Source organism: Sabethes cyaneus, chromosome 1 (genome assembly GCF_943734655.1).
Source record: "Sabethes cyaneus chromosome 1, idSabCyanKW18_F2, whole genome shotgun sequence".
Taxonomy (NCBI): Eukaryota; Metazoa; Arthropoda; class Insecta; order Diptera; family Culicidae; genus Sabethes; species Sabethes cyaneus.
This window is the reverse complement of record NC_071353.1, coordinates 124,910,538-124,937,238: the sequence shown is the minus strand read 5'-3', so window position 1 is coordinate 124,937,238 and position 26,701 is coordinate 124,910,538. Positions and strand designations below refer to the sequence as shown.

The 26,701-nt window shown below is 45.2% G+C and overlaps 2 protein-coding genes across 2 annotated transcripts; both read right to left on the bottom strand.

Moving 5' to 3' along the window:
* Positions 1–6,135: 6,135 nt before the first annotated feature.
* LOC128738882 (peptidoglycan-recognition protein SC2-like) lies at positions 6,136–6,919 on the bottom strand. Its single transcript, XM_053834342.1, has 2 exons — positions 6,297–6,919; positions 6,136–6,228 (listed from the first exon to the last, which is right to left on the bottom strand). Exon 1 carries the CDS (start codon positions 6,917–6,919, stop codon positions 6,353–6,355), a length of 567 nt encoding a protein of 188 aa, XP_053690317.1. The 3' UTR covers positions 6,136–6,228; positions 6,297–6,352.
* A 12,671-nt stretch (positions 6,920–19,590) lies between these two features.
* LOC128742216 (peptidoglycan-recognition protein SC2-like) lies at positions 19,591–20,157 on the bottom strand. Its single transcript, XM_053838499.1, has one exon. It carries the CDS (start codon positions 20,155–20,157, stop codon positions 19,591–19,593), a length of 567 nt encoding a protein of 188 aa, XP_053694474.1.
* Positions 20,158–26,701: the final 6,544 nt, after the last annotated feature.

Here is a 26,701-nt window from a genome sequence, read left to right as displayed (position 1 = left end):
CCAAAAGCACCCACGTGCCAAAGTTGGTTCCATTTGCTTAATTACTTCTCGAGTTATGAGGAAATTTGTATTTCGTTTGTATAGGAGCCCCCCTCTTAAAGTTGGGAGGGGTCCTAATTCACCATAGAAAATATTCTTGCCCTCGAAAACTTTCACATGCCAAATTTGGTTTCATTTGCTTGATTAGCTCTCGAGTTATGAGGAAATTTGCATTTCATTTGTATAGGAGCCACCCTCTTAAAGTGGGGAGGGATTCTTATTCACAAAAGAAAATATTTTTGCCCTCGAAAACTTTCACATGCCAAATTTTGTTCCATTTGCTTGATTAGTTCTTCAGTTATGAGGAAGTTTGTATTTCATGTGTATAGGATCCCCCTCTCCTAAAACGGGGAGGTGTTCCAATGCATCATAGAAAACATTTTTGTCTCCAAAAACACCCACATGCCAAATTTGGTTCCGTTTGCTTAATTACTTCTCGAGTTATGAGGAAAATTGTGGTACTCTTTGGTACAGGAGCCCCCCCTCTTAAAGTGGCGAGGGGTCCTAATTTACTATAGAAAATATTCTTGCCCTCGAAAACCTTCACATGCCAAATTTGGTTCCATTTGCTTGATTAGTTCCCGAGTTATGAGGAAATTTGTATGGAAGCCCCCCCTTTTAAAGAGGAGAGGAGTTATAATTCCCCTTATAAAAAGGGGAGGGATCTCAATTTACCATAGAATAAATTCTTGTCACCGAAAACACCTACATGCCAAATTTTGTTCTATTTGCTTGATTAGTTGTCGAGTTATGCAGAAATTTGTGTTTCATTTGTATGGGAGCCCCCCCTCTTAGTGGGGGGAGGGGTTTCTAACCATCACTAAAACCTTTCCTGGCCCCAAAAAACCTCTACATGCATATTTTCATGCCGATTGGTTCAGTAGTTTTCGATTCTATAAGGAACATACGGGCAGACAGACAGACAGACAGATAGACAGACAGACAGAAATCCTTCTTTATAGGTATAGATGTCTACTCCCTTTGTCAGTTCCGGCCTTTCCTGTTGTCCCCCAGTCACGTGTAAATCTGTTTTCTTCTCGGTAACCTCTACAAAAGGGGGGGGGGCTCCGTAGCCGCGAGGTTATCGAGTCAGCTTTGACAAGCGAGTTGTCGTGGGTTCGAATCTTAGTAGAATCAAGCCATTCGATGTCAAGTGACTTTGGCATGGGTTTATTCTCAGGCCCCTCCATTTACGCTTTCTTCATGCTGAATTCTATATTTACCCTCTGAAGCCTCTTGACAGTGCAAATGTCCCTCCTATGGTTAAGTGTACTGGTCAGAGGTACGAATGAGTCCTCGCCGGGGACGGCTATAATATGGGATAGTACTGGCAGCGAGGAATAAGTGGGTAAAGTAGAGCAAGCTTTGAAAGAAGGGTAAACCCCAATACACACAAGCACGCTTAAAATTTAATAAGCATATCGCTCATACAATAGCGATTATAGCAAAAAGAAATGCAGTACAGGTCATAAAGCAAACACCCGGGCGATATCAAAATAGATCAAATATACTGGTCATAGTGATGAGTCCACACATGGAAAAAAATCCCTACAAATCGACACAAAGCCATTTTTACGTATTTGAACCTCCCTCTTGTTAATGGCCACCCAATTCCCCCTTTCAGAAATCCAGCCACTTATAACTGCTATCGTTCCATATGCAAAAAAAACGCTTCTTTTTTCCCATTTGAACCTTCCTCCCCTTTGTAAGAAACCGTCTCCCTCTTTTGTAAACCCTCCTGTGCTGATTCTGTGTGTGTTTGATAAACGACGTTTAATGAACAACCGTTCAGACGTTCCGCAGGCCGAACATACATTCATAATCACGTTCCGTGTACAACCCCCTTGTCGAATCCTTCCTAGTCAGCTACCCCTTCTATCACGTAACTAATTATGCATCGGTTTGCTACTTATACAATACCTATAACGGAAACGAAACAACTTACTTACTTACTTAGGTGGCTTGCCGTCCTAAGACAAAGCCTGTTGAACAAAATTTCTCCATGTAACTCGGTTAAGGGCTACCGCTCTCCAATTCCTCGGACACCGAGTACTCTCCGCCAGATCTCGCTCCACCTGGTCTAACCATCTTGCTCGCTGGTCGTCTTGTTCCTACCGGATTTGAGGCGAACACCATCTTTGCAGGGTAGTTGTCCGGCATTCTTGCAACATGCCCTGCCTTTCGCATCCGTCCAGCTTTAGCTACCTTCTGAATACTGGGTTCGCCATAGAGCTGTGCGAGTTCATGGTTCATCCTCCGCCTCCATACTCCGTTCTCCTGTACGCCGCCGAAGATCGTTCTTAGCACTCGTCGTTCGAAAACTCCTAGCACCCGCAGGTCCTCCTCGAGCATTGTCCATGTTTCATGCCCTTAGAGAACAACCGGTCTAATAAGCGTCTTGTACGGGGACTTAGTCTGCTCGACCGCAATTGCTTGTGGAGCCCATAGTAAGCACGACTTCCGCTGATAATACGCCTCCGAATCTCACGGCTGGTATCATTGTCCGCCGTTACCAGTGAGCCAAGGTAGACAAATTCATCGACTACCTCAAACTCATCGCCGTCGATCAATATACTACTGCCCAAGCGGTGTCGTTCGGCCTCGGTTCCGCTGGCCAGCATGTACTTTGTTTTAGACGTATTTACCTTTAACCCAATCTTTTCTGCTTCGCGCTTTAGTCTGGTGTACTGTTCAGCCACCGCCACAGATGTTCTACCGATAATATCCATGTCATCGGCAAAGCAGACGAATTGACTAGATTTGTTGAATATCGTGCTCCGCGTGTTGATATTCGCTCGGTTCATAACACCTTGTAGCGCTATGTTGAACAGCAGGCATGAAAGACCATCACCTTGACGAAGCCCTCTGTGTGATTCGAATGAACTTGACAATCCACCCGAAATCCGAACACAGCACTGTGTACCATCCAACGTAGATTTAATCAGTTTGATGAGATTCCTGGGGAAGCTGTTCTCCTCCATGATTTTCCATAGCTCTTTCCGGTAGATGGTATCATATGCGGCTTTGAAGTCAACGAATAAATGATGCGTGGGAACTCTGTATTCACGGCCCTTTTGGAGGATTTGCCGCAGTGTAAATATTTGATCCGTTGTAGACCGACCTTCGACGAAGCCGGCTTGATAAGTTCCCACAAATCTACGGAAACGAAACAAAGGTTTCTTTTTCATATCCCTCCTCAGTGGAAACCTCCTCTTTGCTCACAGTCAATTGCACAACTGCAATCGGTAAATGCAAGAGAAGCGCAGCCCCTTTTACTTGTCTGGACCTTTCCCCTTGTTGGGGATCGCTCCCTTTAGTCAACGCCTCAATGCTGATTCCCTTATCTCAAGGAACACGTGTGCCAAGTTTGGTGGAGAACAGCCAAGACGTTCTGGAGTTATGGCGGAACATACAAATAAACATACTCACGCTCACTTTTATATGTATAGAAGAAGATTTATGGAGAGGGAATCTCAAAACTTCCATACAACCTGTAAGTAACACAGACAATAGTGAAGAATAAATAAACTTAGCTGTATAAATACTCACCTGTAAGGAACCGGAAAATAGGAGCAAATCCGATCGTAACTGAAAACTGTTCTACTGTACTGAAAATCTACCCAGCAAACATTTTCGTGCTTATATCAAAGTAACATATATGATATATGTACCGATATATATCTAGAAAAATCGCATTCGATGCACGAAACCAGCATATGCGTACTGTTTTGGAGGCGATATACATACTGAAAATTATATGAAAACAATTCACATTCATAAGTATTTGTATACGATGAAATCCGACTCAACATGATTAGTACCATAATGCTATACAATTCTGTTACAAAAATCGTATGTGAATCAGTTACTATCATTTTGTACGAATAAATGTAAACTAGGGTGCGCTTTATTAAGTTTTATGTTCGATTTTGAGTTTGTTTAGCGATATTTAAGATGATTTTCACACATTATTATACGACTTGCGGTTTGCTGGGTAAAATAAGGCTATAAAGTGAAATCACTGACGAACTGACATGACACATGCAAAAAAGCCCTAGAAAAACATCTCCGACACATTTTGCTTGCACACTAACACCCTCTGTTATGCATGTTGCATAGCAGAATGACTCATATTTGCAGGGTTTTATACTGTAGGATTTTCACATTTGTCTGGTTTATGGTCATCATTCGAAGCAATACTCGAGTGCTGCGGTGTGGGTATTTTGCGAAACATGCTTTTTTGAAAAATTAGTGATTTATGCATGGACGAGGAAACGCCAGTATATAATCTGGACGTGTGGATTATTTTGAGTATATAATAGTTTTAGTTACACGGCTACACCGATGCTACACAGCTGCCTACAGAAAAGTTCATGAGTTCATATCCTGATTGAAATGATCATGTGAAAATGATAAATTCTCACTGTCGGTTTTCATGACATAAAAACAATGCTCACGTCTTAGTTTATAAATTTACCGACTCTACACACTGCTCTGGTAGAACTGTTGTTGTTGTTAACGCTGTTCCACCCAACTGAGAGCTGGCACATTCCATTAAAACTACAGAATAGACGGGAAGCTCTGCGGGAAATAGCAGTTCACCAGATTTAAATAGCTGTCTCGGGTGGTGCAGATGCAAATAATACCTCCCGATCCCCACAGTCCAGTGAGTAGGCAGCAGCTGGCAGCAATGCAACGTTCGCCTGCCGCCTCTATTCAATACAAACTTTTCATTCGATTGCTCAGCTCAACGCAGAACTTTGCGCGGGGCATCCTTCTCAAGGACTTTACTCTCTCAGATGAACTATTTCGAATGGTAAATCATTCCAACCAGCTGCCCTGTTGTTTCCGCCCGGCTCGGTCGGGTTTCGGTTTCGGCTGGACCTGCTGCTGCCGCCTTCACTTTGCAGTCACAGTGCATTTAATTTCTGTGAAAAGTTCTGCTTAATCGGACGGAAGGATAAATGATTGATGCTAATCTTATTCACGCCTGTTTCTGCCAAGCTGTTACCGCTTAGATTCTAGGTATTTTCTCTAAGGGCAGTAAGAATACCGTTCGCTTTGGCACGTTTGGGCCGCAGGGCCATCCATCGGTGGGAAGGTAGTTCAAAAGCTTCGCCATAGTTTGCGTTTACTGACCTAGCTGTTGAAAACCTCGAGCTAGTTGGATCTAAGGTGAAGTACCACTGCATAAGTAATGTACATTAATAAATTATTCAAATAAAGAGCACTCCAATGTATTCATAAGCTTCTAACATTTTTCATGTTGGAAGTTGCTCTAAATTTGAGTTTGTACACTTTAAAAAGGTTAAGAATTTGTCAACCAAATTTAAATCGTGTGCTAGCATTTTATGCTCAATGAAGACGATAAACGGAACGAATCTGTATGGTAATGCACCTAAAATAGACACCTCTTTATAAATAAGAATTGAATGGCACTGGAACGTTTGCCTGGCATCGAGAGCAGCTCGCGATTTTTTTCGTGAATGAATCTCATAGGATAGAATGCGCACATCGAGAGTTTAATCAACGACGATTCCTCCTCGATTCGAGGAATAATGGCAACGAGATGTGTGCGGTCGTCCGTCGGTAGGTGCATTGATTGGGAAACTTGTTCACCGATTTCTGTCTGTGTCGGTGTCATTTGCACAAACCGTTCGATGAAAGGGAACCGAAACGCTTTGTTCTCCAGAATAAGTACCAATCGATCCAACATCCAGCGTCTCTAGTCAGTTGGAAGGAAGGACGTCAGGTGCATTCCTTCGATCGAAATGAAATAATAATTTATTCAAATGAGCGATAATCTCTCCATTTGCCGGTACGTGTGCTGCATTCGTATGAAAATTTATTATACTTACTCCACTTTAAGCTGTAATTTTTGCTTTTAGAGAGAGTAATCTAATGTAATCGAACTGGTTTTCGTACTAAGGCATTGTCCGACAATTTGCTTTGGATTGATTTTTGAAATCGCGTGGAATGTCTGTCATTGACAAGTTTTTTTTTACTTTCTCATAAAAACAAAGCCAAAAAGCAAGGTTTGCAACGGAATTTGGCTTTCTGCTTTTTTGCTACGATCCTATTGACATTAAGAATCATCTCCAGTCAAGATTCGAATATACGACGACCGCCTTGATAAACCAAAGTCATACCTCAAAGCCAACTGGGAGGATTTGCTCTCTCACACTGTTGCTGAAATAAATAGAACGTCGTTTAAATGTCGAATTTCCTTAGTGTCATCATCCACAAACAACAAGTACCGATGGTATTACAAAACAAAAAGAATCCACTTTATTTCACGAGCAGCAAACGTTGTTCAAGGGTTAGGATTAAATCTCGGCCAGTTGCGAATTTCGTTGAAGAAAGCATCTCCGGGACAGGCCGTGGCGCTCGCCTGACGATGTCCAATAAGCCAGTATCCTCCGGCAATGTGTCCCCCTGAAACACCGCACGAAATCAGCTGCTGAGCCGCGTTACGGGCGGCAAGGTTCGGGATGGAGTTGGTGAAGGTTCCCATAACGCAAATACCCATCGAGCGGTCATTGAATCCCGGAGCGTGGGCACCCTGGCGACCCCAGCCGCGACCTTCGTAGGCGGCACCGTTCTCACCGACGCACCAGTTGTAGCCGATGTCAGCCCATCCGTTGCCATCCATGTGCCAACCTTGGATGTTACGCATCTGCTGGGCACAGGCAGCATCGGTGGTGCAGTGGGCTCCGGCAGTGTGATGCATCACGACCCATGGGGCTGGCTGATTCGGCAGAACGGCTGTGTTGGCAGCGCGAGCTCCCCAACCGGCACGGGTTATAATTCGCGGACACTGAGCCGACACGGCAGCCAACGAGGCCAAGGTGAGGACAACAACTGCAGCTAATTTATTCATCTTGTGCACTTTAAAACTGTACTGCTTTCACCCGTCGAGTCGTCCATATTTATACATCTGCACCGATCCGATAAGCGCATTATCGGCGCAATTGGCATATTCGCAAAAAACCCAACCTTATTTACTTAGGGGCTCGGTGATCCATTCTCACACCTCTACATTATATCAGATTAAAAGTTGGGACCAGTATGTTAGTTTGATGAGATAATCTTTGGGTGAAATTCTGTCCCTTTTTGACATAGTTTAGTTTTAGGCGCCAAGCTTTCGATTCAGTCGATTCAGAATTTCAGTGATTAACTTAAAAGGGCCGTACTGTTATGGGCATTCTAAATAATAAAGTTCAATTTATGAATTATGGATTACAGTTCTAGCGAGTTGTTTAGACTCTGTAGCACAAAACTTAAGTCACTTTGTTCATATACAGAAGAAAAGTAAAAGCGTTTCACGTACGCATGGCTTATCTGGATTTGAAGAGATTGTGAATCACCGATTCGATGACGATAGAGACCTGATTGAATGCCACTGATTGTAGACTACCAGCGTGTCCTATGAACGTTGCATTGCTCGGCGGTTATTGATTATACCGTAAGATGAATAGACCTAGGGTAAAGTGGTGCAGAACGCACCGCTTAAGTAAACCATCATTTTGCAGAGCAACGGTGTGTTTGTTCCACGTTTTTCAACCTCTAGAAGACTTTGGGATCTTTTTTACACTAACTCCTGGTGAAATTTCCTAACAAAAACCGGTATTTTTTGTTATTTTTGACGATTTTTAGCAAGAGTCAAAATCATTATGTGGGGCAAAACGCCAAAACCCGTGGGCAAAACGCATCAAGTTTTCCCAGCCAGGCGTTAAACGCAACCAGCAAATTTACATATAATCACGTGTTGTATAAACTCCTAAAACTAGGCTTCCAAAATGGCGCAAGCGTTTGTTATAACGTTTGTCCATACGTTTGTTTGTTGGGATATAATAGGTTCATATCTCAACATAATTGGCAATAAAATTTATTCATTTATTTTTCTCCAACTGATGTCTGATGAAATATTGTATGTTAAACAAAGTACAATTAGGTTTAAGGCAAATTCTAAGTCCTATACAATACATAATGTTGCTACATTTTTAATAAATAATCTGAAACAAAAAATGTACCGCAAATTAAAAATATTTTATAACTGTTCGATCCCGCTGTGGTGCATTCTACCCCAGTTTTGTATTTTGAAGTTTTTTACAATACATGTGAAAACCATGCCTAGTTAATGCCGTTTTTGTGAAGAATCATCGAGTATGACAGTATATCCATTAGATAGACTGTATTTATTATGAATTTTGCATAACGACTAGTGGTACAAGCTTAAGGGAAAACCGTGATTTCTTACATGTGGAATGAGATCCCGGATAATCGCTTAATTTGATTGGATGTGGCTACGTTTGATGCCTTTACATGTTATACACAATTATGAATTAGGGTCTTTTTCTAATTCCCGTTGTAATAAGGAAAGCCATTCTAATTTTCATCATTTGCTGGATGGATTTAGTGAATACTTCAAAATTTCTTGTACTGATTTGACTAAAACACACTTACCTTCCGATCCGTGAACTTTGAAACCACTGAAAAGCGACTATTAAAGCATATTATTGAAATTACGCAACTGACTTCATTACTAAAATTCGTCGTACCGTTTTAAAATCCGTCCATCAAAATTTTTCATCGTCCGAACTAAAAATCACAACAATGTTTACGAAGCTAACCCGCATGTATTTGTGTAGGACGGCATGACAAATGTTATTCTACAAAATTTCTGCAGGTCAGGCAAGTTTTTCTGCCTGTAGAATAACGACAATACCTTTCGTGAGTTGTTTTCATTTATGAATGACGGAAATTAAAACGATTTGTCGACATTGTCTTCTTCGTCGCACGAAAAAACGTAGGAAATTTGGCTGGTAGGACTTCTTTAATGATAAAAAGCATTTAAATAGATCTCAGCTCACTTTGATTGATTGCGTATGATAGACAACGAACTAAAATATTAGGGAATAACTAGTTTTGCATTGTGTGTCATAAAAATGGTGATATTTTTAATAATTTGTGTTGGATAGGACGGGAATAGGCAATTACGACGATGTAGCAACATACCCTAGCTCGTTTTACACCAAAATAAAATGCGCAATCATAATTTTACAAAATAGTTTCCGCGTTTTTAAACAATTAATACCATGGGCCATTCAACCCCCTCGGTGCGTTCTGGACAGTCTTCCCCTACCTCAACCTCAGGTTTTTGTCTTTTAACAGAAAGATGCTGTTCAAGGATTATTTTGTGACTTACGTTCAGACAACAGTGACGGGTGAAATACTTTCTATGAGCTACGAAGATAAATTGATTCGGCTTTTTCACGCCCCACAGCGTTGGCTTTGGGTTCACCCAGTTTCAACCGTAATAAGCGTTGACCCTGGGCATTTCCCGGTTCAATCTCTTCAGCTCTTTCCCTTGGTCTTTTACAGGCTCAATTCTCTTTCGTCTCACTCCTCTGGTAGTAAAGAACTCTGGCGTGTAGCGGACTCAGTCCAGTTTGTGGCCAATGATCCAAAAGACATTGTCCATATTGCATTTATTTATTTATTTATTTTATTTATTTATTATTATTACTTCATCTGACTAGAGTCTACATGAATGGTTTCTATAACCTTTGTACAAATTTATACGATGGCTCGTCGAAATTAAACAATTCTTCCACTTTAGAAAATGTTCTAACACATGCAGTAACGGGTTCATTACATTCAAAGACGGTACGGTGGAATGGAGTTTGCAGTAAGCCGGTGGAACGTAGAGTCCGTTGCGAAGCACGAAAGTCCAATAGAGATAAAAGTCTGGGGGAATCGATTTCACCGTTGATGACTTTGGCCACGAATACTGCCTGGTGCGTTTTTCGTCGATAATCTAGCGAGTCTAGATCAAGTAGCCAGCAGCGATCAGGATACGGTGGGAGAATCTCGGGATGACGCCACGGTAGATGTCGCAGGGCAAGCCGAATGAATTTCCTTTGTACTCGTTCGATGCGCAGGTTCCATGTTAACTGCTGAGGACACCATACAATACTACAGTTTTCAAGCAGTGGCCGAACCAGAGTCAGAGTCATCAGTTTTTCCAATAAGTAGAAACAATTTCAAGTCATCAGCGTACGCAAGTCTGCATCCGATGTCCAATAGCAACGTGACGTCGTTGAAAAACAGTGAAAAAAGTAGTGGTCCCATATTACTACCTTGCGGAACACCCGAGGTATTAGTAAATTGCGCAGAAATACACGTGCCAAGCTGCACGCGCAATACCCTGTCACGCAAGTATGAGCTGAGCCATTGCACTAGTTGTTGGGATGCACCGAGTCGAAAAAGTTTACGCAATAATATTGAATGGTCGATCCGATCAAAAGCTGCCTTCAAGTCTGTGTAGATTGCGTCCACTTGCTTCTTATTCTCTATTTGCGAGATACAGGTAGAGGTGAACTCCATTAAATTCGTACAAACGGAACGACCAGGCATGAAGCCGTGCTGAGCTGAAGACATGTAGTTTTTTGTACGAGACAACATCATACTGCTAACAATTATTTCGAACAATTTTGACGCGGCAGACAAATTAGTAATTCCGCGATAGTTTCTAACGTTCCGGCGGTCGCCTGTTTTATACACTGGGAACATAAACGACTCCTTCCAAATATTCGGGAATTTAGCTTGTTCGAAAGATTTGTTAAAAATAATGCGTAAGGGAACGACCAACGGTACAATACAGCGATTCAAAGCTACAGCTGGGATGCCATCAGGCCCCGCAAAGAAGGAACGTTTCAGTTTTTTTTGCAGCGGTTATTATCATGTCAGCAGTAATCTCAAACACATTCAAGTTGACCAAATCAGCAGGAACGTATGAGGCAGCGGTTTGTGAATCCTGATCAGACGCTGTTTCATTGGCGAACACAGAAAAAGTTTGCGAACAGCTCACAAGATTCAGAAACGGATGTAGCATCAATTCCGTCAAGGCACACGTGGGAAGGAATGGACGAGCATTTCCTTTTCGAATTAACAAAATTCCAAAAAATTTTCGGTTGTTTACGGAGATCAGTTTGCACACGCAGTACATTGAAAGTACCCAGACAATTGTGTCGACTTTGATATCTTCCAGATTACTGCTGTTGATTAAGGCTACTGCCAAAGCATTAAAATCTCCATATTGTCCTCAATCCACTGGGATTGCTCCCGTCGTAATCTGTCGAAGCTTTAGTTACACAGCGCTCTGCTGTATTTCCTACAAATCGTTCGTGCGAGGAATTCGGAAGACTCTTTTATGTTTCCGATTTTTAGGAGTGGCGATCGCCGAAGTGTCGGAAATTACCATGGTATTACTAACTTGTCTCTTGCATTATAATCTATTTTAAATAAGCACCGCTCTAATTGACAGCAAATACTGCGTTTCTGCTAACAAACATAGACTTATTGCAGGACGATTTGTGACAACGAATCTTCATCTCTTCGCTTTTAATGGCATTATTGAAATGAAGCGTCAGATACAATTGGTATTTAAAAGTGTTAACCATGTGAAAGATCATGGTGTAATTATCGATCTGACTTGCCAGCTAAAATTTATTGCCAAATTTGGATGAGATTAAAAAGACCTCGTTGGTTCAAATTAATGTATTGCGTCCTATTCCGTCCTGCTCTCAAAAATCCGTGCCTAATTTGGACTGCAAACCAACAACATTACCTTCAATTGCAAATCCTCACTCAACAATTAGGCAGTGAAGCTTTGGTTTTAACTGAAGTATCACTGGTTCGCGAACGGTAAACGGCTGGGTAATGCGTAACATCGGTGCCTCGTATACCTGCAGTCTGCAGTTATAAAATAGATCACACAGTGGTCATTAGCCTCTTATTCAGCAACTCCTATGCCTACCTCCTCGTGGATCCAGCCGGAATACAAGCAACCTTAGTGGAGATCGGGTAATCAACCCCGGTGGAAACTAAGGTCGTATACCGACTGGCCCACCCAATTAGCTCCGAGGTAAGATGCTGGTCTAACCAGCCAGTCGTCGTATGTTCGAATCTTGACTGGGCGGTGTCGTTCTATAGAGTCAACAGGGATTGTTGCACTAGCCCCGTAATTTTCCTGTACTCTAATAACTGGCTGCGAAGTCTGTCAAGAAGGTAGGGTCAAGTTAAGGACGTCTAACCCATGGCTTTGCTTTGCTTTACCGACAGGAAAGAAGACACTCACGCTTCTGCTGAGTGTTGGCAAAAGGAAAAGCCTTGCCAGCCGTGAGCGTCTGTCTCCAGGTTACGGGCGGCTCACGACGGTTATGCCACTGTACGGTGAATCGCCGTTTCCGTACCAGGTATGCGGCTGTATCCCAGGTTAGGGGCCACATACTGTGTAGAGCGTCACAAAACCATGGTATGCTCCTGTATTTGTATACTGCTTGCGGTGCCTTGAGCCCGGTCGTTTAGGAATTTCGTCATTCAGCGTCGAGTAGCTTGTCAGGTGAGTCGTCAATTTACATGACAGATAGAGCGCTGGGTAATGGGTGTTTTGCTCATATAGACATAAGTCGCACACCTACAACTGATCCGGAGCGGATGGCTGACTTATGAAACGCTGTGTCTCTCCAGCTATACCCAAGACGGCAGCCTTACCCGCAAGACTAGGCATCGCAGCCCTAGTAAGCCCTACTTTCAAAGTGATAAGCCCATAAAAAAGCCCTACTTTAAATACTTATGCTAGGAGAAATTCAGGAAATGAGCTACAACGGAATAATCGGTAAGGCCCAGGCAAAAGAAAAAGGACAACGATTAATGGAAATTTGGTACTTGGGATGTCAGGATTCCACTTGAACCAGCACCGGCACGCGTGGGATGATTATCATAGCTGTTATCCATGGCTATTACGTAAAAACCTGAATGGATAAGCCGCTAATCCAAAGTTTCTAATTTGGCTAGCTGTACACCTACAGTCGCTTCGCCGATTCTGAGTTCGCCCAAAGGGAATATGGAGAGCCGAACGGACAATCTTCGCGATTCGGCGATGCACCCAGATGACGATGGGGCACTCAAGCGACTTTTCAGCGCATAGCGGAACAGGAGCCATACGGCCAAAGTTCAGAAGCTACCAGTTACGGCGTTTGTGCCGACGAGAAGACAGTAAGATAGCTGGAGGGAGGGTAGATGAAGCGCTGCTACGAACATATACCATGAGGGACCTCCCGAGGCCCCTTGTGGTTCGCTACGTTCCAAATAGAGTACACACCTTGAGCGAGAGGATCCTCCGTCTGCTTCAAAATCAGAACGATGGTTTTTCTACACAAGTGTCGGCTCGTCGGTTGCGAAGGTTCGCACTGATCCCCTCAAGGAGGATCTGCATCTAACACCAACCAGTGTTGCGAAGCCCACACTTCTGTAGTCTAATTTTCTCACACACGCGTACTCATTCTAACGAATATGCCAGCATAAGCATCTCTTTCGGATTCTCGCTCTTATATATTGATGCACTGCGATAAATGTTTGAAAGTGTATGTCTTTTTTTCACGAGTAGGGAAATCTGCTGAGCACCTTAGAAGATACGGTACTATCAGACACCTGAGAAGACAACTCAGGTAGTGGTGTTTGGTATCCCGACCCCCATAATGGGGCGTGAGGATTCTGACCCACTAAAACCCTACTCGAGTCTCCAGCCTCTATCCCCCCTGGCACCACCTTATTGGTATTACTGCAGGGAGGGGCTATTGTGCTTAACGCACCCTCTTAGATAACTACTGGTAGTTAGGCTATTTATTCGCCGTTAATCGGCTCTCCAGCGGCTTTATAGCTCAAGTACAATCTGAGTAGCAGCCGCATTGACCGCTCCCCAGACGTCCGATCTGGAACACATCCTTTGGACTAAGTTATCCGGAGTAATGTCCTGTCCGCTCACTGCCATCATGTCAACATACCCGCTAAGACGCAGATTGCGTCATATGAAACTGTGCGATATGCACTCGCCACTCTCAAGCACATGAGACGATAGGTACTTTCCAGCTTACCTAGGTAGCTTTTGGTTCCTAACGCCGATGACCACACCATACCACACCGCCATACGGTATGGACTGGACCACGTTGGCTAATAGCCTTCGCTTGCTGCTGTATACCGCAATGCTAGTAAAAATTCATACGAGACAATTCCGAAATAGCTGTGGAAGCCTTCTTGCAGGCATAGTCGACGTGGCTCCCGAACTTACGCTTGTCGTCGACCATGACTCCCAGGAGTTTTAAGGATCGCGTTGACGAAATAATGCAGTCCCCGACGCTGATATTTGCTTGTTGCACCGACTTGCGGTTGTTCACCACGATAACCTCCGTTGTATGATGCACTGACTCCAGTTTCCTAGATCGCATCCAATCTTCAACAATGCTTATCGAGCGGGCAGCCGTCAACTCAACCTCTATAATAGATTCACCGTAGATTTACAAGGTGATGTCGTCCGCAAAACCGACAATCAGCACCCGTACCGGGAACTTCAGCTTCAACACCTCGTCATACATGACGTTCCACAACACCGGACCCAGTATGGAACCTTGCGGAACCCCTGCAGTGATTGGAACATACTTCTGACTCTCCTCCGTGTTGTAGCATAGCACACGATTCTGAAAATAATTTTCCAGAATTCTGTACAGCGACACCGGCACTTAGACGTTCCGGAGCGAGTTGGTTATGGAGTCGCAGCTAGCGCTATTAAACGCATTTCTCACGTCGAGCGTAACAACCGCGCATTAGCGGATACCTGTCTTCTTGGGCTAAATTGCCACCTCAGCTGTCTTAGTGACAGACAAGATGGCATCCACCGTAGATTTGCCTTTTTGCACGCCGAATTGGTTCCTTGACAGACCGTTTGTACCTTCAGTGTACTGTGAGAGTCTATTAACGATAACCCTCTCCAGCACCTTGCCGGCAGTATCGAGCAGACAGATCGGCCTATATGACGAGGGGACACCCGGAGGTTTTCCCGGCTTCGGCAATAGGACCAGGTTCTGTCGCTTCCATCTGTCCGGGAAGTGACCAGCTTCCAGGCATCTGCTCATTACTGCCCCGAATAATTCTAGAGCCTCTAGAATAGCCGCTTTAATGGCCATATTCGGGATTCCGTCTGGCTCCGGTGCCTTGCTCACATTTAGGAATTTAGCGATCTCAATGAGTTCCTCGTTCGTAACCGTCACTTCCTTCTCCGCCCTCTAAGCCGCCGTCGCCCACGTTACTTTGGATTTTCGGCTGGGAGGCTGACCATCCTACGCTATGGTCTGAGATACTGGAACGTCGGCTGTTGGACGACTCAGCGGCCTGGGGCCAGGGCCTTAACTCGTGGCGCGGAAAGAGGCCCTCGATGATTCGCTCCAGCATCTCTGGCGATTGCTCTGCGGGCACCATCACGCCTTTGGTCTTTGCCATTACGACCCTGTAGGCATCACTCCACGGGTTCTCATTGGCACTGGCACATAACCTTTCAAAGCAGACTCGTTTACAAGCTTTTATCTCACTCTTAAACACTGCGCGTGCAACAACCAGTGCTACTCGACATGCAGCCCTGCCTTAGTCCGAACGAGCTCTTTACATAGTTCTCGTCGCACGAAAGCACGCTCCGCGGAGTTCCGCAATTTCTTCTGTCCACCAATAAGCCGGTGACCTCCCATACCTAGGTCGACCTTTCCTAGGCATGGCAGCGACATTACCTCAACCAAATGATCAGCGTTCGGATCGGGCATACCGCCATCACCGCACTCTCTCCGGATCGCTTCCACAAATGCTTCGGAATCGAAGTATGCTGTCTTCCATCCACGGGTGGTTGGAGTGTCGGCTCTACTCGCCGACTGCCGCCTCGTTATCTGACCGACTCCATAGCGGACCACTGTGACTGTAGTCATTGTCAGGCTACAGATCTGGCGATGATCACGTCGTCGATAGACTCCACACCGTTCCTACTGAAGATACTTGTGGGGCCGACGTTGGCCAAATCTACGTTGAGCTTTGCTAGAGCCTCAAACAGAATCCGACCCCTATGGTTCGTGCGACGACTTCCCCACTCTACCGCCCAAGCGTTAAAGTCGCTCGCTACAACTACCGGCCTTGGACCAGTCAGCACAACTGATACTCGGTCTACCACCCGAGTAAACTGCTCGATAGACCATCTTGACGGAGCATAACAGCTGCAGTAGAACACTCCACCCACTTTGGCAACCGCAAATCCCTCGTCTGCGGTTGACACAACCTCTTGAACCGGGAACCTGCTTATCGTCCATATAGCCGCCGTCCCGGACCTATCCGAGACCCAGTTGCGGTTTCCGGCAGGGACGCGATATGTGTCCGAGATGATGGCAATGCCCGTTGCCGACTTAGAAACTGCTTGGTGTAACAGTTGCTGTGCCGTGCTGCAGTGATTCAAGTTTAGTTGTGTTACCTGCACTACGCCCGTGTATTAGTCGCCGGCGCGCCTGCCGGGCACTTTGGGCCTCCTGTTGTGTTCTTAGCGTCCCGTTGGGCGGTACATATCAGGCACTTGGGCGGCGCAGTACAGTCACGCGCTATAAGGCCCGCACTGCCACATCTCTTACACACGTGGCTTCGGTCTGGCCCCTTACAGCTCCAGTACTTGTGCCCCCGCTCAAAGCACCGGAAGCAGACCTCCGGCTGCTGGAACACGCTCAGTGGGCATACGGACCGTCTACCAATGGAAGTCTTATAGTTGCTATCTGGGTTCTCGCCGGTCCCTTACGCAAATGAACTGCCTCGGTAACCACCACCACGTTACATTGCTCCTTGAGAGCTCGTGCTAGTTCGCTCGCTTCAGTGATCTCGTCCAGGTTTTTAAGCTGGAGAGCCATCTTGGGCGTTAGTGCGCGGATCTGTACGCTATCCGTGAGGACCTTCCCTGCCAGCACTTTGTGGGTAGAACCCTTCTCAGTGGCATTCTTTTTGACCTCAAGGATCATGTCGCCCGTGCGAGAGCGGCTGATACTCCGCACATCCGCGCCAAGACCGTTCAACTGATCGTGCCTCTCATGGCCTTCAAAACTTCCGAATATTTCGGCCTCTCAGTTTTGAGGATAAGGGCATCGACTTTGCTTCTCTTTTTTCTGACCACTTTCAGTGGAGCTCGATCCTTCTCTTTCTTCCTAGCCTTCTTCTTTTTGACTAATTCCCACTGATTGTCGGACGCCAACTGTGTCTCGTTACCCTCATAGGGTTCTTCGCTTGGTTTGCGACCCTTTGCGCTTCTTCGGGCTCATGGGGATTTCTTCCCCTGGGCACTGCCTTGCACGTTTGGTGGATACCTTGTTGTCGTTGGACTGCTCCATAGTCGCGAGGGCCAAGGTGCGGTCAGTCATTGACGGGGAGGCATGTGCAGACCTCGATTCAAACGCCTTCTCGGTCTCTTTCTCTGCCACTCTTACTCGCGCTTCGAGTTCGCTGTGCTCCTTCGTCGCAGCACGCATGGTGCTCCGAAGCATGAGCAGACTTTGTTTCAGGTCCTTCGCCAGGGTGCTGCGACCTGTCACGAACTCGATAATGGCTCGAGCTGATGAGACGCCGCTACCACTCTTGGTAGCATATCTCTCTTTCCTTCCACTGCTTTTATTAGCGATGGGCCGTTCATCGCTGCATCCGGCGTAGATGCAGTTGGAGCGGCAGGTGTGCCGCTTCCCTTTTCGCTTACGCTTGTGCTCCTGCTCGTATCCATCGGCGGAGATCTCTGGATATTGCCTCTTACGAACGAATTAGCTAATCCGTCCACGCCACGGGAAAGAAGAGTCCGCCGCATCGAAAGCCCCTCATGATGCTGCGGTAAGGGCTAATTACTGTGGAGGGTGCTCTGGTACTCCACAGGCTCCGCTTGAGGCTGAGTATTTATAAACTCCCCCCCCTCCCACCATTCATCCCTCGGTACGGGTCGCATGACACCTTGGATTAGGGGTTTCTCCATTCACGTTTTCACTTTTAGCCATGGATAACAGCTAGTAAAACCATCCTCCTTTGGGGGCTTTGGACCCTCTGCTCCGGTTCTCAGTATTTTCAGGTTCATTGAACATGCTTCTACCGAGATCCAACTGACTTCAATGCGCCATATTTTTCCTCGACTGCCTAAAAAACGCTGAATGAAAACTTCGGGAAGACTGGGTAGAAGGTCGACTAGAGTGTTCTTAGATTCCGGAAGCTCGTAAACGATGATAAATGAGACTGAAAAAAATAAAGCGCTGATACATTCTTGATATATTGGGTACGGGAGGGTATTTTCAGCCCATTAAGCGGTAGCCTGAACCATATTCAGGAATTACGTTGAAACTATATTTATTCGAGACAAGATTTTTATACCAGCTGATAGAATAATGTTTACTGAATATCGGCGTGTATTTTGGTCTTAATAAAACGCTACTGAATTTGAGTTACAGTCGCGAGAAATGATGAAGTCGCTGCGGCTAAATTGGGCCCATTTTCTATAGTGCTGTCTGTGTTTTTTAAATCCGACCGGCCGAAATAGCCTGCACAGGGATTAAATGCTTTTCAAAAACAGATCAAAAGAGAGACCGAGTGATACCGTGTCGCTATTGCCTACATTCCGGGCTCATTGAAGATAATTAGTTTTGCAGTGACAACAGCATGCTGCTGGCGCTAATGTATATGAACGACTGTTCATATACATTAGCGCCGCTTGTCACTCAAATACTAGCTATGTCAACACGGTAGAAGCATTTCAGGCGTTTTAGGCCTCACATATTGGTAGTAGTGTAAATAACGCACCATATGCTGGAATTAAAAACAAAATGCTACTAATGGCTAGTGAATAAAAAGTGATTTATATGTTCATATCAGAGGGGAATTTTTTTGTTCTTCCGTGATAAAAAGAAGTAGAATTTTTCTGTAATAGCATATTTACAACTGTTTAGTTTTAGAATAAGTAAACGTGTTCATAATTGTGTGTTTTTCAAACCATCACCAAGAGCGGATACGCGTAAGGGATTGCTGCTGGTTTTTTTAGCCTGATTACGTGCCAGTGGAAAAACAGTGGTTTTGATGTTTATTGAATAAAATTTAGCAAATTACTTACATTTTTATGAAAATAGTTATAGCACATTAAAGTTTATGAGTGCTACATTCGTTTCAATATTGTTATATAGCGGCAAAGTTTTTATTTGGGGAAGCGTAGCCAAAAAAGGTAATGTATGCCGAAATTAGTAGCGTGATGGGAATACCCTCCCGTACCCTATTAAACGTATTTTTACCTAACAGAATAGAGAAGTTATCAATTAATTCAATGTTGGCTCTTTGATGGATGTTTTGGACAACTGCGGAATAAATAACATAAAGTAGATTATCTCTGCGACTGCAAAGGTTGAACACTTACTACAATTGAAAACAATAACACTCTTTCAAAAATTTTGTTTCCATCTTATAAGATATTATCAGCAGGAAATATAGCCTCTTGCTGTTAATCAAATGTTACAAACATTTGATTACTACATTTTATGACTCGGATGGCACATTCATTGAGCACGTAGCTCCTAAAATGATTCATTGATGAATTCCTCTTCAACCTGGACAAGCATTTCAAAATAATTTCTCGATGAATTTAGCTTGATAGAAAAATGGTTTTATTCAACTAATTCTTAAACATTAGGATTAAAGCGAGGCCAGTTGCGGATTTCGTTGAAGAAAGCATTTCCAGGGCAGGCCGTGGCACTTGCCTGACGGTGTCCAATGAGCCAGTACGATCCGCTGATGTGTCCCTGCGACACGCCGCACGAAATCAGCTGCTGAGCGGCATTACGGGCGGCAGCATTCGGGATGGCGTTGGTGAAGGTTCCCATAACGCAAATACCCATCGAGCGGTCATTGTATCCCGGAGCGTGGGCACCCTGGCGGCCCCAACCGCGACCTTCGTAGGCAGCACCGTTCTCACCGATGCACCAGTTGTAGCCGATGTCAGCCCATCCGTTGCTGTTCATGTGGAAGTTTTGAATGTTACGCATCTGCTGGGCACAGGCAGCATCCGTGGTACAGTGAGCTCCAGCGGTGTGATGCATCACAACCCAGGGAGCTGGACGATTCGGCAAAACGGCCGTGTTGGCGGCACGAGCTCCCCAACCGGCACGGTTAATAATCCTGGGACACTGGGCCGACACGGCAGCCAGGGACGCCAAGGTAATGGCAAGTACTGCAGCGAATTTGTTCATCTTACGCACCTTTAGCTTTGGGTTCAACTGAATTCGCAATTCTGGGTTGTCCCGAATTTATAGTACGAACTCGCAAGCGATAAAATACTATTCACTAATCATTGTTTTCTCCAACTTAACATTGGCGGTACGCAGCTTATCTACGATTGATACGCATGTTAGCTGTTCATAATTGATACGATCGGTTTTATAATTATCACACGTACATAATTGTCGCTACCGCGGAAGGCAGGCTGAATGATGCGTGCGGCTACGTCAGGAGGTGAAAATTATTTTCATGCCAATTACGATAGCTAATAAAACGATAAGCCGCAGACAATTTGTGTGGAATTGAATGAACCGCTATCGCGCGGCGAATGGCTATATGGGAAATTATAGATTTCTAATATGTTTTGATGAATATCGAACGATTTAGAGCAAAACCATAATAATGTTGGAATAGTTTAGGGAGTTTGATTTCCAACTACTCAAAATCAAATCAATGTAGAACATATGCTATCATAAAAGAACTGGAAGTCTATTCAATTCACTTGGTACATTAAAATGCATGACAACACTTCTTAATGATATAAAAGTAAATCTTCCGGATCCGCATGCTTCCTTAGCCAGTGTGGCAGGTGTTTCGCCTGCGAACGACAAACGAATATAAGTCACCTATTTGTATTTGCTATTTGGCGTTGGAACCCAACGTGCCATCACTAATTCAGAACAGGTGTATAAATCTAGTCACTATCATGTACGTATCCCTACCTTCTTCCTGCAAGAAATCGCATAATTTCGCCTCGTGAATTATCTGTCTTCCTTTCCTTGTGTTTGTAACAATATGCAGGTTCAGTACGGCATCCAGCCGTAGCCAATGAATCGGCAATGAATTTAGTACACTATCAGCTCTGCTTTACGAGTCTAAAATACCTTGCCCTATTCGGATACTTAGGCGAGCTTGGCCTAGGTCCGAATAAACGAACCTACCCGTCCAGCAGTATGCCATCCGGATTTTGTTAGCACGTTGGCACACGTGCCGCGACTATGAATCACGTTCCGCTCGTTTCTGTCGGAATGCATTTCGACTTCGACGAGGATGTTCTTATTCTCACGTAAGTGACTGGGTATTGACTACCAGCTGGCTGCCAGCCGTCAACCGGTAGACACCTTCCGAGTTGAGCAGCATCTGCTTGAAATTGAAAATAAATCCAATTGTTATATCGACAGATAGAAACAAAATTTCTTTGGAATACAATTTTTGATCGTCTTGCTTCCGTATCTGCCACTTGTACTGGGATGGAAAGTGAAAATTCGAAACTCGTGTGCTGCATTGACAGATGGCCACGTGAGACTGGCGAACGTGACCGTAGGACTTTCGGTACCCGCATTGATAACGTGACCAGGATCTAATAATCTCAAAGCTCTTAAACTGCTAATTACCTAGTGACATATTATTTCAAACGTGCAATCTTATTTCTTTCCATTGGAAATGGATACTCTATATATTGATAGTGATAGTCCATCAATGTATTCATAAATGCATAACCGATTGTCAGCTTGAATCCAAGAATGAATAAAGTAGAAACGCTTAGTATTTTCTATTATTTTTACTACATATTTCTTGACTCCAACGAGTTTTCTGAAGAAATGGTAATCATGTCTTACTACAAGATAAATTATGTCTGCCAAAAATGAATCAAGTCTATCTGTGATAACTTGTTCCGAAGAGAAGTGTACTCCAGTGAGGGATGGACGCACAATGCCCAGTATGGGGAGTGCGGCGGTTGAAGAAAAACTTTCCAGCGACTATTTTTCGAATATTTATCCCCAGCATAGTACCATCTGACCGAGAATAGTCATGTTGGAGTACTGCAAATTTGTTTCCAGTTTCATGTTCCGAATACTTTTCTGGCACTACTACTCGCTTCAAACGCTATACATGCTCTGGATTTTCGTTAATAGGGTAAATGCTCCAGTAGTTGTGGTAGTACCAGTAGTGGTGGAAACGCGAAATATATCATAATTATGGCGGTTTTCGAGATAATTTCAATTTTCTATTCTTAAATATATATTTGTTAACAGTTTTATCTAAGATACTTCTTCTTCTTCAGCAGCATAGAGCCGGGGTGGCTCGTGCTGTTTCAAGCACTCGTCTCCATTCAACTCGGTCTTGGGCCACTCGTCGCCAATTTCCTAGTCGTCTCAGAAGTCGCAAATCGCTTTCGACCTGGTCGAGCCATCGTGCACGTTGGGCCCCCCTGTTCCTGGTGCCGGTGGGGTTGTTGAAGAGGACCGTTTTCGTCGCACTGTCGTCCGGCATCCTTACGACGTGTCCGGCCCACCGTAGCCTGCTAACTTTCGCTAGATGTACGATGGGAGTCTCCCCAAGCAGTGCCTGTAGCTCGTGATTCATACGCCTCCGCCACTCTCCGCTTTCAGTTTGTACTCCGCCAAATATCGTCCGCAGCACTTTCCGCTCAAACACGGCAAGGGCGCGTATGTCCTCCGTAAGCAGCGTCTCGGCTTCAAGTCCATAAAGAACTACCGGTCCAATAATGGTTTTGTACATTGTTAGCTTCGTGCGGCGGCGTATGCTTCCTGATCGTAGCGTTTTACGAAGGGCAAAGTAGGCCCGATTTCCCGCTTGGATGCGCCGCTGGATCTCCTTACTAGTGTTGTTGTCCGCGGTCACCAGCGATCCCAAATACACGAACTCTTCTACCACTTCTAGTTCGTCGCCGTCAACGGTTACCGTCCGTGGGAGGCGCGCATTTGTTTCCTTTGAGCCTCTTCCTTTCATGTATTTGGTCTTCGACGCATTTATTTTTAGCCCAATTCTCCTAGACTCCGCTTTCAGTCTGGCGTAGATTGCCTCCGCCGTCGCAAAGTTCCTGGCTATGATATCGAAGTCATCTGCAGAGCCTAGAAGTTGGCTACTCTTGGTAAAAATCGTGCCTCTCGTTTCAATGCCCGCTCGTCGGATCACCCCCTCAAGAGCGATGTTGAACAGCATGCAGGATAGACCGTCACCTTGTCTCAACCCTCGTCGCGTCTCGAAGGGACTCGAGAGTGTCCCAGAGATGCGTACGAAACACATCACTCGATCCAATGTAGCTCTGATCAGTCGCGTCAGTTTGTCCGGAAAACCGTATTCGTGCATTATCTGCCATAGCTTGTCTCGATCGACTGTATCGTATGCTGCTTTGAAATCGATAAAGATGTGGTGCATGGGCACGTTGTACTCCCGACATTTCTGCAAGATCTGCCGGATAGTAAATATTTGGTCCGTAGTTGCGTAGCCGGCGTAACAGGATCTGGGAGAGTACCTTGTAGGCGGCGTTTACCAGCGTAATACCACGATAGTTGCAGCAGTCTAGCCGATCACCCTTTTTGTAGATGGGACAAACCACTCCTTCCATCCATTCCTCCGGTAGCTTTTCCTCCTCCCAAATCCTCGAAATAACCCAGTGTAGAGCCTTTGCTAGCGTTTCCCCGCCATGTTCATAAAGCTCTGCCGGTAGGCGGTCCTTCCCAGCGGCTTTATTGGTCTTCAGCAACCTGATTTCTCGTTTGACTTCTTGGAGATCAGGTGCTAGGACATCACTATCTTCCATGGGCGCTCCTAGGTTAATTTCCGTTCCGTCTCCTTCTGCGACTTCGCCATTGAGGTGTTCATCGAAGAACTGCTTCCACCTGTCGACCACCTCGCGCTCGTTTGTAATTAGATTCCCTCCCTCGTCCCTACACATGTCAGGTTTCGGTGTGTAGCCCTTCCGAGTTTGGTTCACCTTCTCATAAAACTTGCGCGTGTCATTAGCTCGGAATAGTTGTTCTAATTCTTCACGATCTCTGTCCTCCTTTTGGCGCTTTTTTCTCCTCAGGAACGTGGTCAACTGGTCCCTAGCTCGTCGGTACTTGGCCAGGTTCTCTCTAGTGGCAATACTTAGATAATTTTTCCAAGCGTTTTTTTTCTCCTCCACCGCTTGTTGGCATTCCCCATCAAACCAATCATTTTGTGTACTCCGAGGCTCAATGCCTAGTGCCGCGGTAGCGGCCTCTCCGATGGCCGAGCGTATTCTGCCCCAACCGTCTTCGAGGTTTGAAGCACCTAACTCCTCGGAAGAAGGCAGTGCCTCATTCAGTACTCGCGCGTAGTTCTCGGCAGCTTGTGGGTTATCTAGCTGCCTGATGTTCAGCCGAGGAGGGCGGCTTTGACGTGTCCGGTATACAGTGGACAGCTTTGAGCGCACATGTACTGCTACTAGGTAATGGTCAGAATCAATATCCGCACCCCGACGGGAGCGTACGTTCGTGATGTTAGAGAAGAACCGGCCCTCTATGAGAACGTGGTCAATTTGGTTCATTGTACGTTGGTCAGGTGATCTCCAGGTGGCTTTGTGGATATCCTTGCGCGGGAAAAAGGTACTTCGGATCACCAGGCCTCGGGAAGCTGCGAAGTTTATACATCGTTGGCCGTTATCGTTTGTGTCGGTGTGCAGGCTATGGGGTCCTACCACCGGTCTATACATTTCTTCCCTACCGACCTGGGCGTTCATATCCCCGATGACGATCTTGATGTCCCGTGACGAGCAGCTGTCGTACGTAGCCTCCAGCCTCGCGTAGAACGCTTCTTTCTCATCGTCGGGTCTACCTTCGTGCGGGCAGTGCACGTTAATGATGCTATAATTGAAGAAACGGCCCTTTATCCTCAATACACACATTCTCTCGTTGATCGCCTTCCAATCTATCACGCGATCCTGCATTCCGCCCAGCACTACAAAGCCCGTTCCCAGTTCGTTGGTAGCGCCACCGCTCTGGTAAAACTGGGCCTTTCCGCCACGTATCTTCCATACCTTCTCTCCTTTGCGACAGATTTCCTGCAGAGCTACGATGCCGAGTTTGCGGGGTTCCAGCTGTTCAATCAGCACCCGCTCGCAACCTGCGAAATTTAGCGATCTGCAGTTCCAAGTCCCGAGTCTCCATTCGTCGTCCTTATTTCGTCGCCTAGGTCGATGCCGAATATTCCGCTCCGAATATGCTTGAATGTTGTTAGTTTGTGTTGTTTAGGTGTGTAGCCGTACTGGGGCAACACAACCGAGTCTCGTGATGGGGCTGCCATCTTATAGTGCCGAGACTCACTACCTCCTTCCCGGTTAGTATACGACCTTAGTTTCCACCGGGGTTGGTTACCCGATCTCCGCTAAGGTTGCTCGTATTCCGGCTGGTACCACGAGGAGGTCGGGATCGGAGTTGCTAGATAAGAGGCTAACGACCACTATGGGGTCTATATTCCGCATTATCTAGCCGTTTACCAACCTAAGATCTAAGATACACAGTTAAAATTAAAGATGTTGGTGCAAAAATTACAAATTCCTTTTGAGCAGACCAATAAAGTGCAATTGCTTAAGAAATTCGTAACAATCCGTAACATTTTAACAAGCCTACGCTATTATCCACCTGCTGCCATGCTTACTGCAAGCGTCACTAATGGCGGTAAACAAAATTCCACTATTATAGGCAATTTTTCCACTATTATAGGAACATTACCACTACTTTGGGAGCACAGACTAACGTCAGGAAAAGCAATATTTTAGATATATAAGCCAGCAGAATGGTATAAGTTTGGTATGTATTTAAAGCCAACATTATGGTGCACCATATTATCATGTAGTTCAATTGGAAACTGATAAATTGAGCGTTCAAATTGTCTTTAAACACTATCCCCCGACATAGTCCCTCCATTACTGGAGCATCTACCCTAATTAGTTTTATTCCATTGCATTTACTAAGATAACATTTAATTACAGTATTAAGTTTGATTTTACACGATTTTACATGATTTTTTCCACCGTAAACGAACTCTCAATTTGAGCTTTGTAGTGATGAGCAGACATGCAGAGCAGGGAAAGATACCGAGATAGTAAACCTGTCGAAAAGAGACTTCACTATCGTAAGAAGTGCCAGCACTGGAATCGCATTCTTGCGGAGGCGGAGAGGCACGATACGAGAAGATTCTTCAAAACGATCAACGGAATCAGGAACCGGACCATACCAACTCCTATTACGTGCAACGACATGGAGGGGAACCTGATTACCGGAGGTCGGCAGGCGTTGGAAACAAAGTTTCGGATGGTGAATAAGACGAAACTGTCAACAGAAACAGGATAGTGATTCTGGATCATGGTCAAGCAGTGGATCAACCAACTTTGGACAAGGTTTAAAAAGCAGCTAAAGAACTGAAAAACGACAAAACAGCTGGAATGGATGGCCGAATTGTTGACAATCGGGAGTGAACGGCTGCATTGTGCAATCCATCAGGTTATACTTGAGGTTTGAACTGAGGATGTGTCATATGCTCTATTTACAAAAAGGGCCACCGACTCGAATGCAATAATTAGCGGGCGTCACAAGTTGGGGCTCATTGATGATCGACTAACGAGGGGAGAGGAGACGTACCTGGATGACCGAAGCTCTTCTAGACCGAAGCGCTCTCAGGAACGCAGGGTGACCGCAGTTTACGCAGATCGATAAAGGATGATTCCTGGAAATGACGTCAAGATGC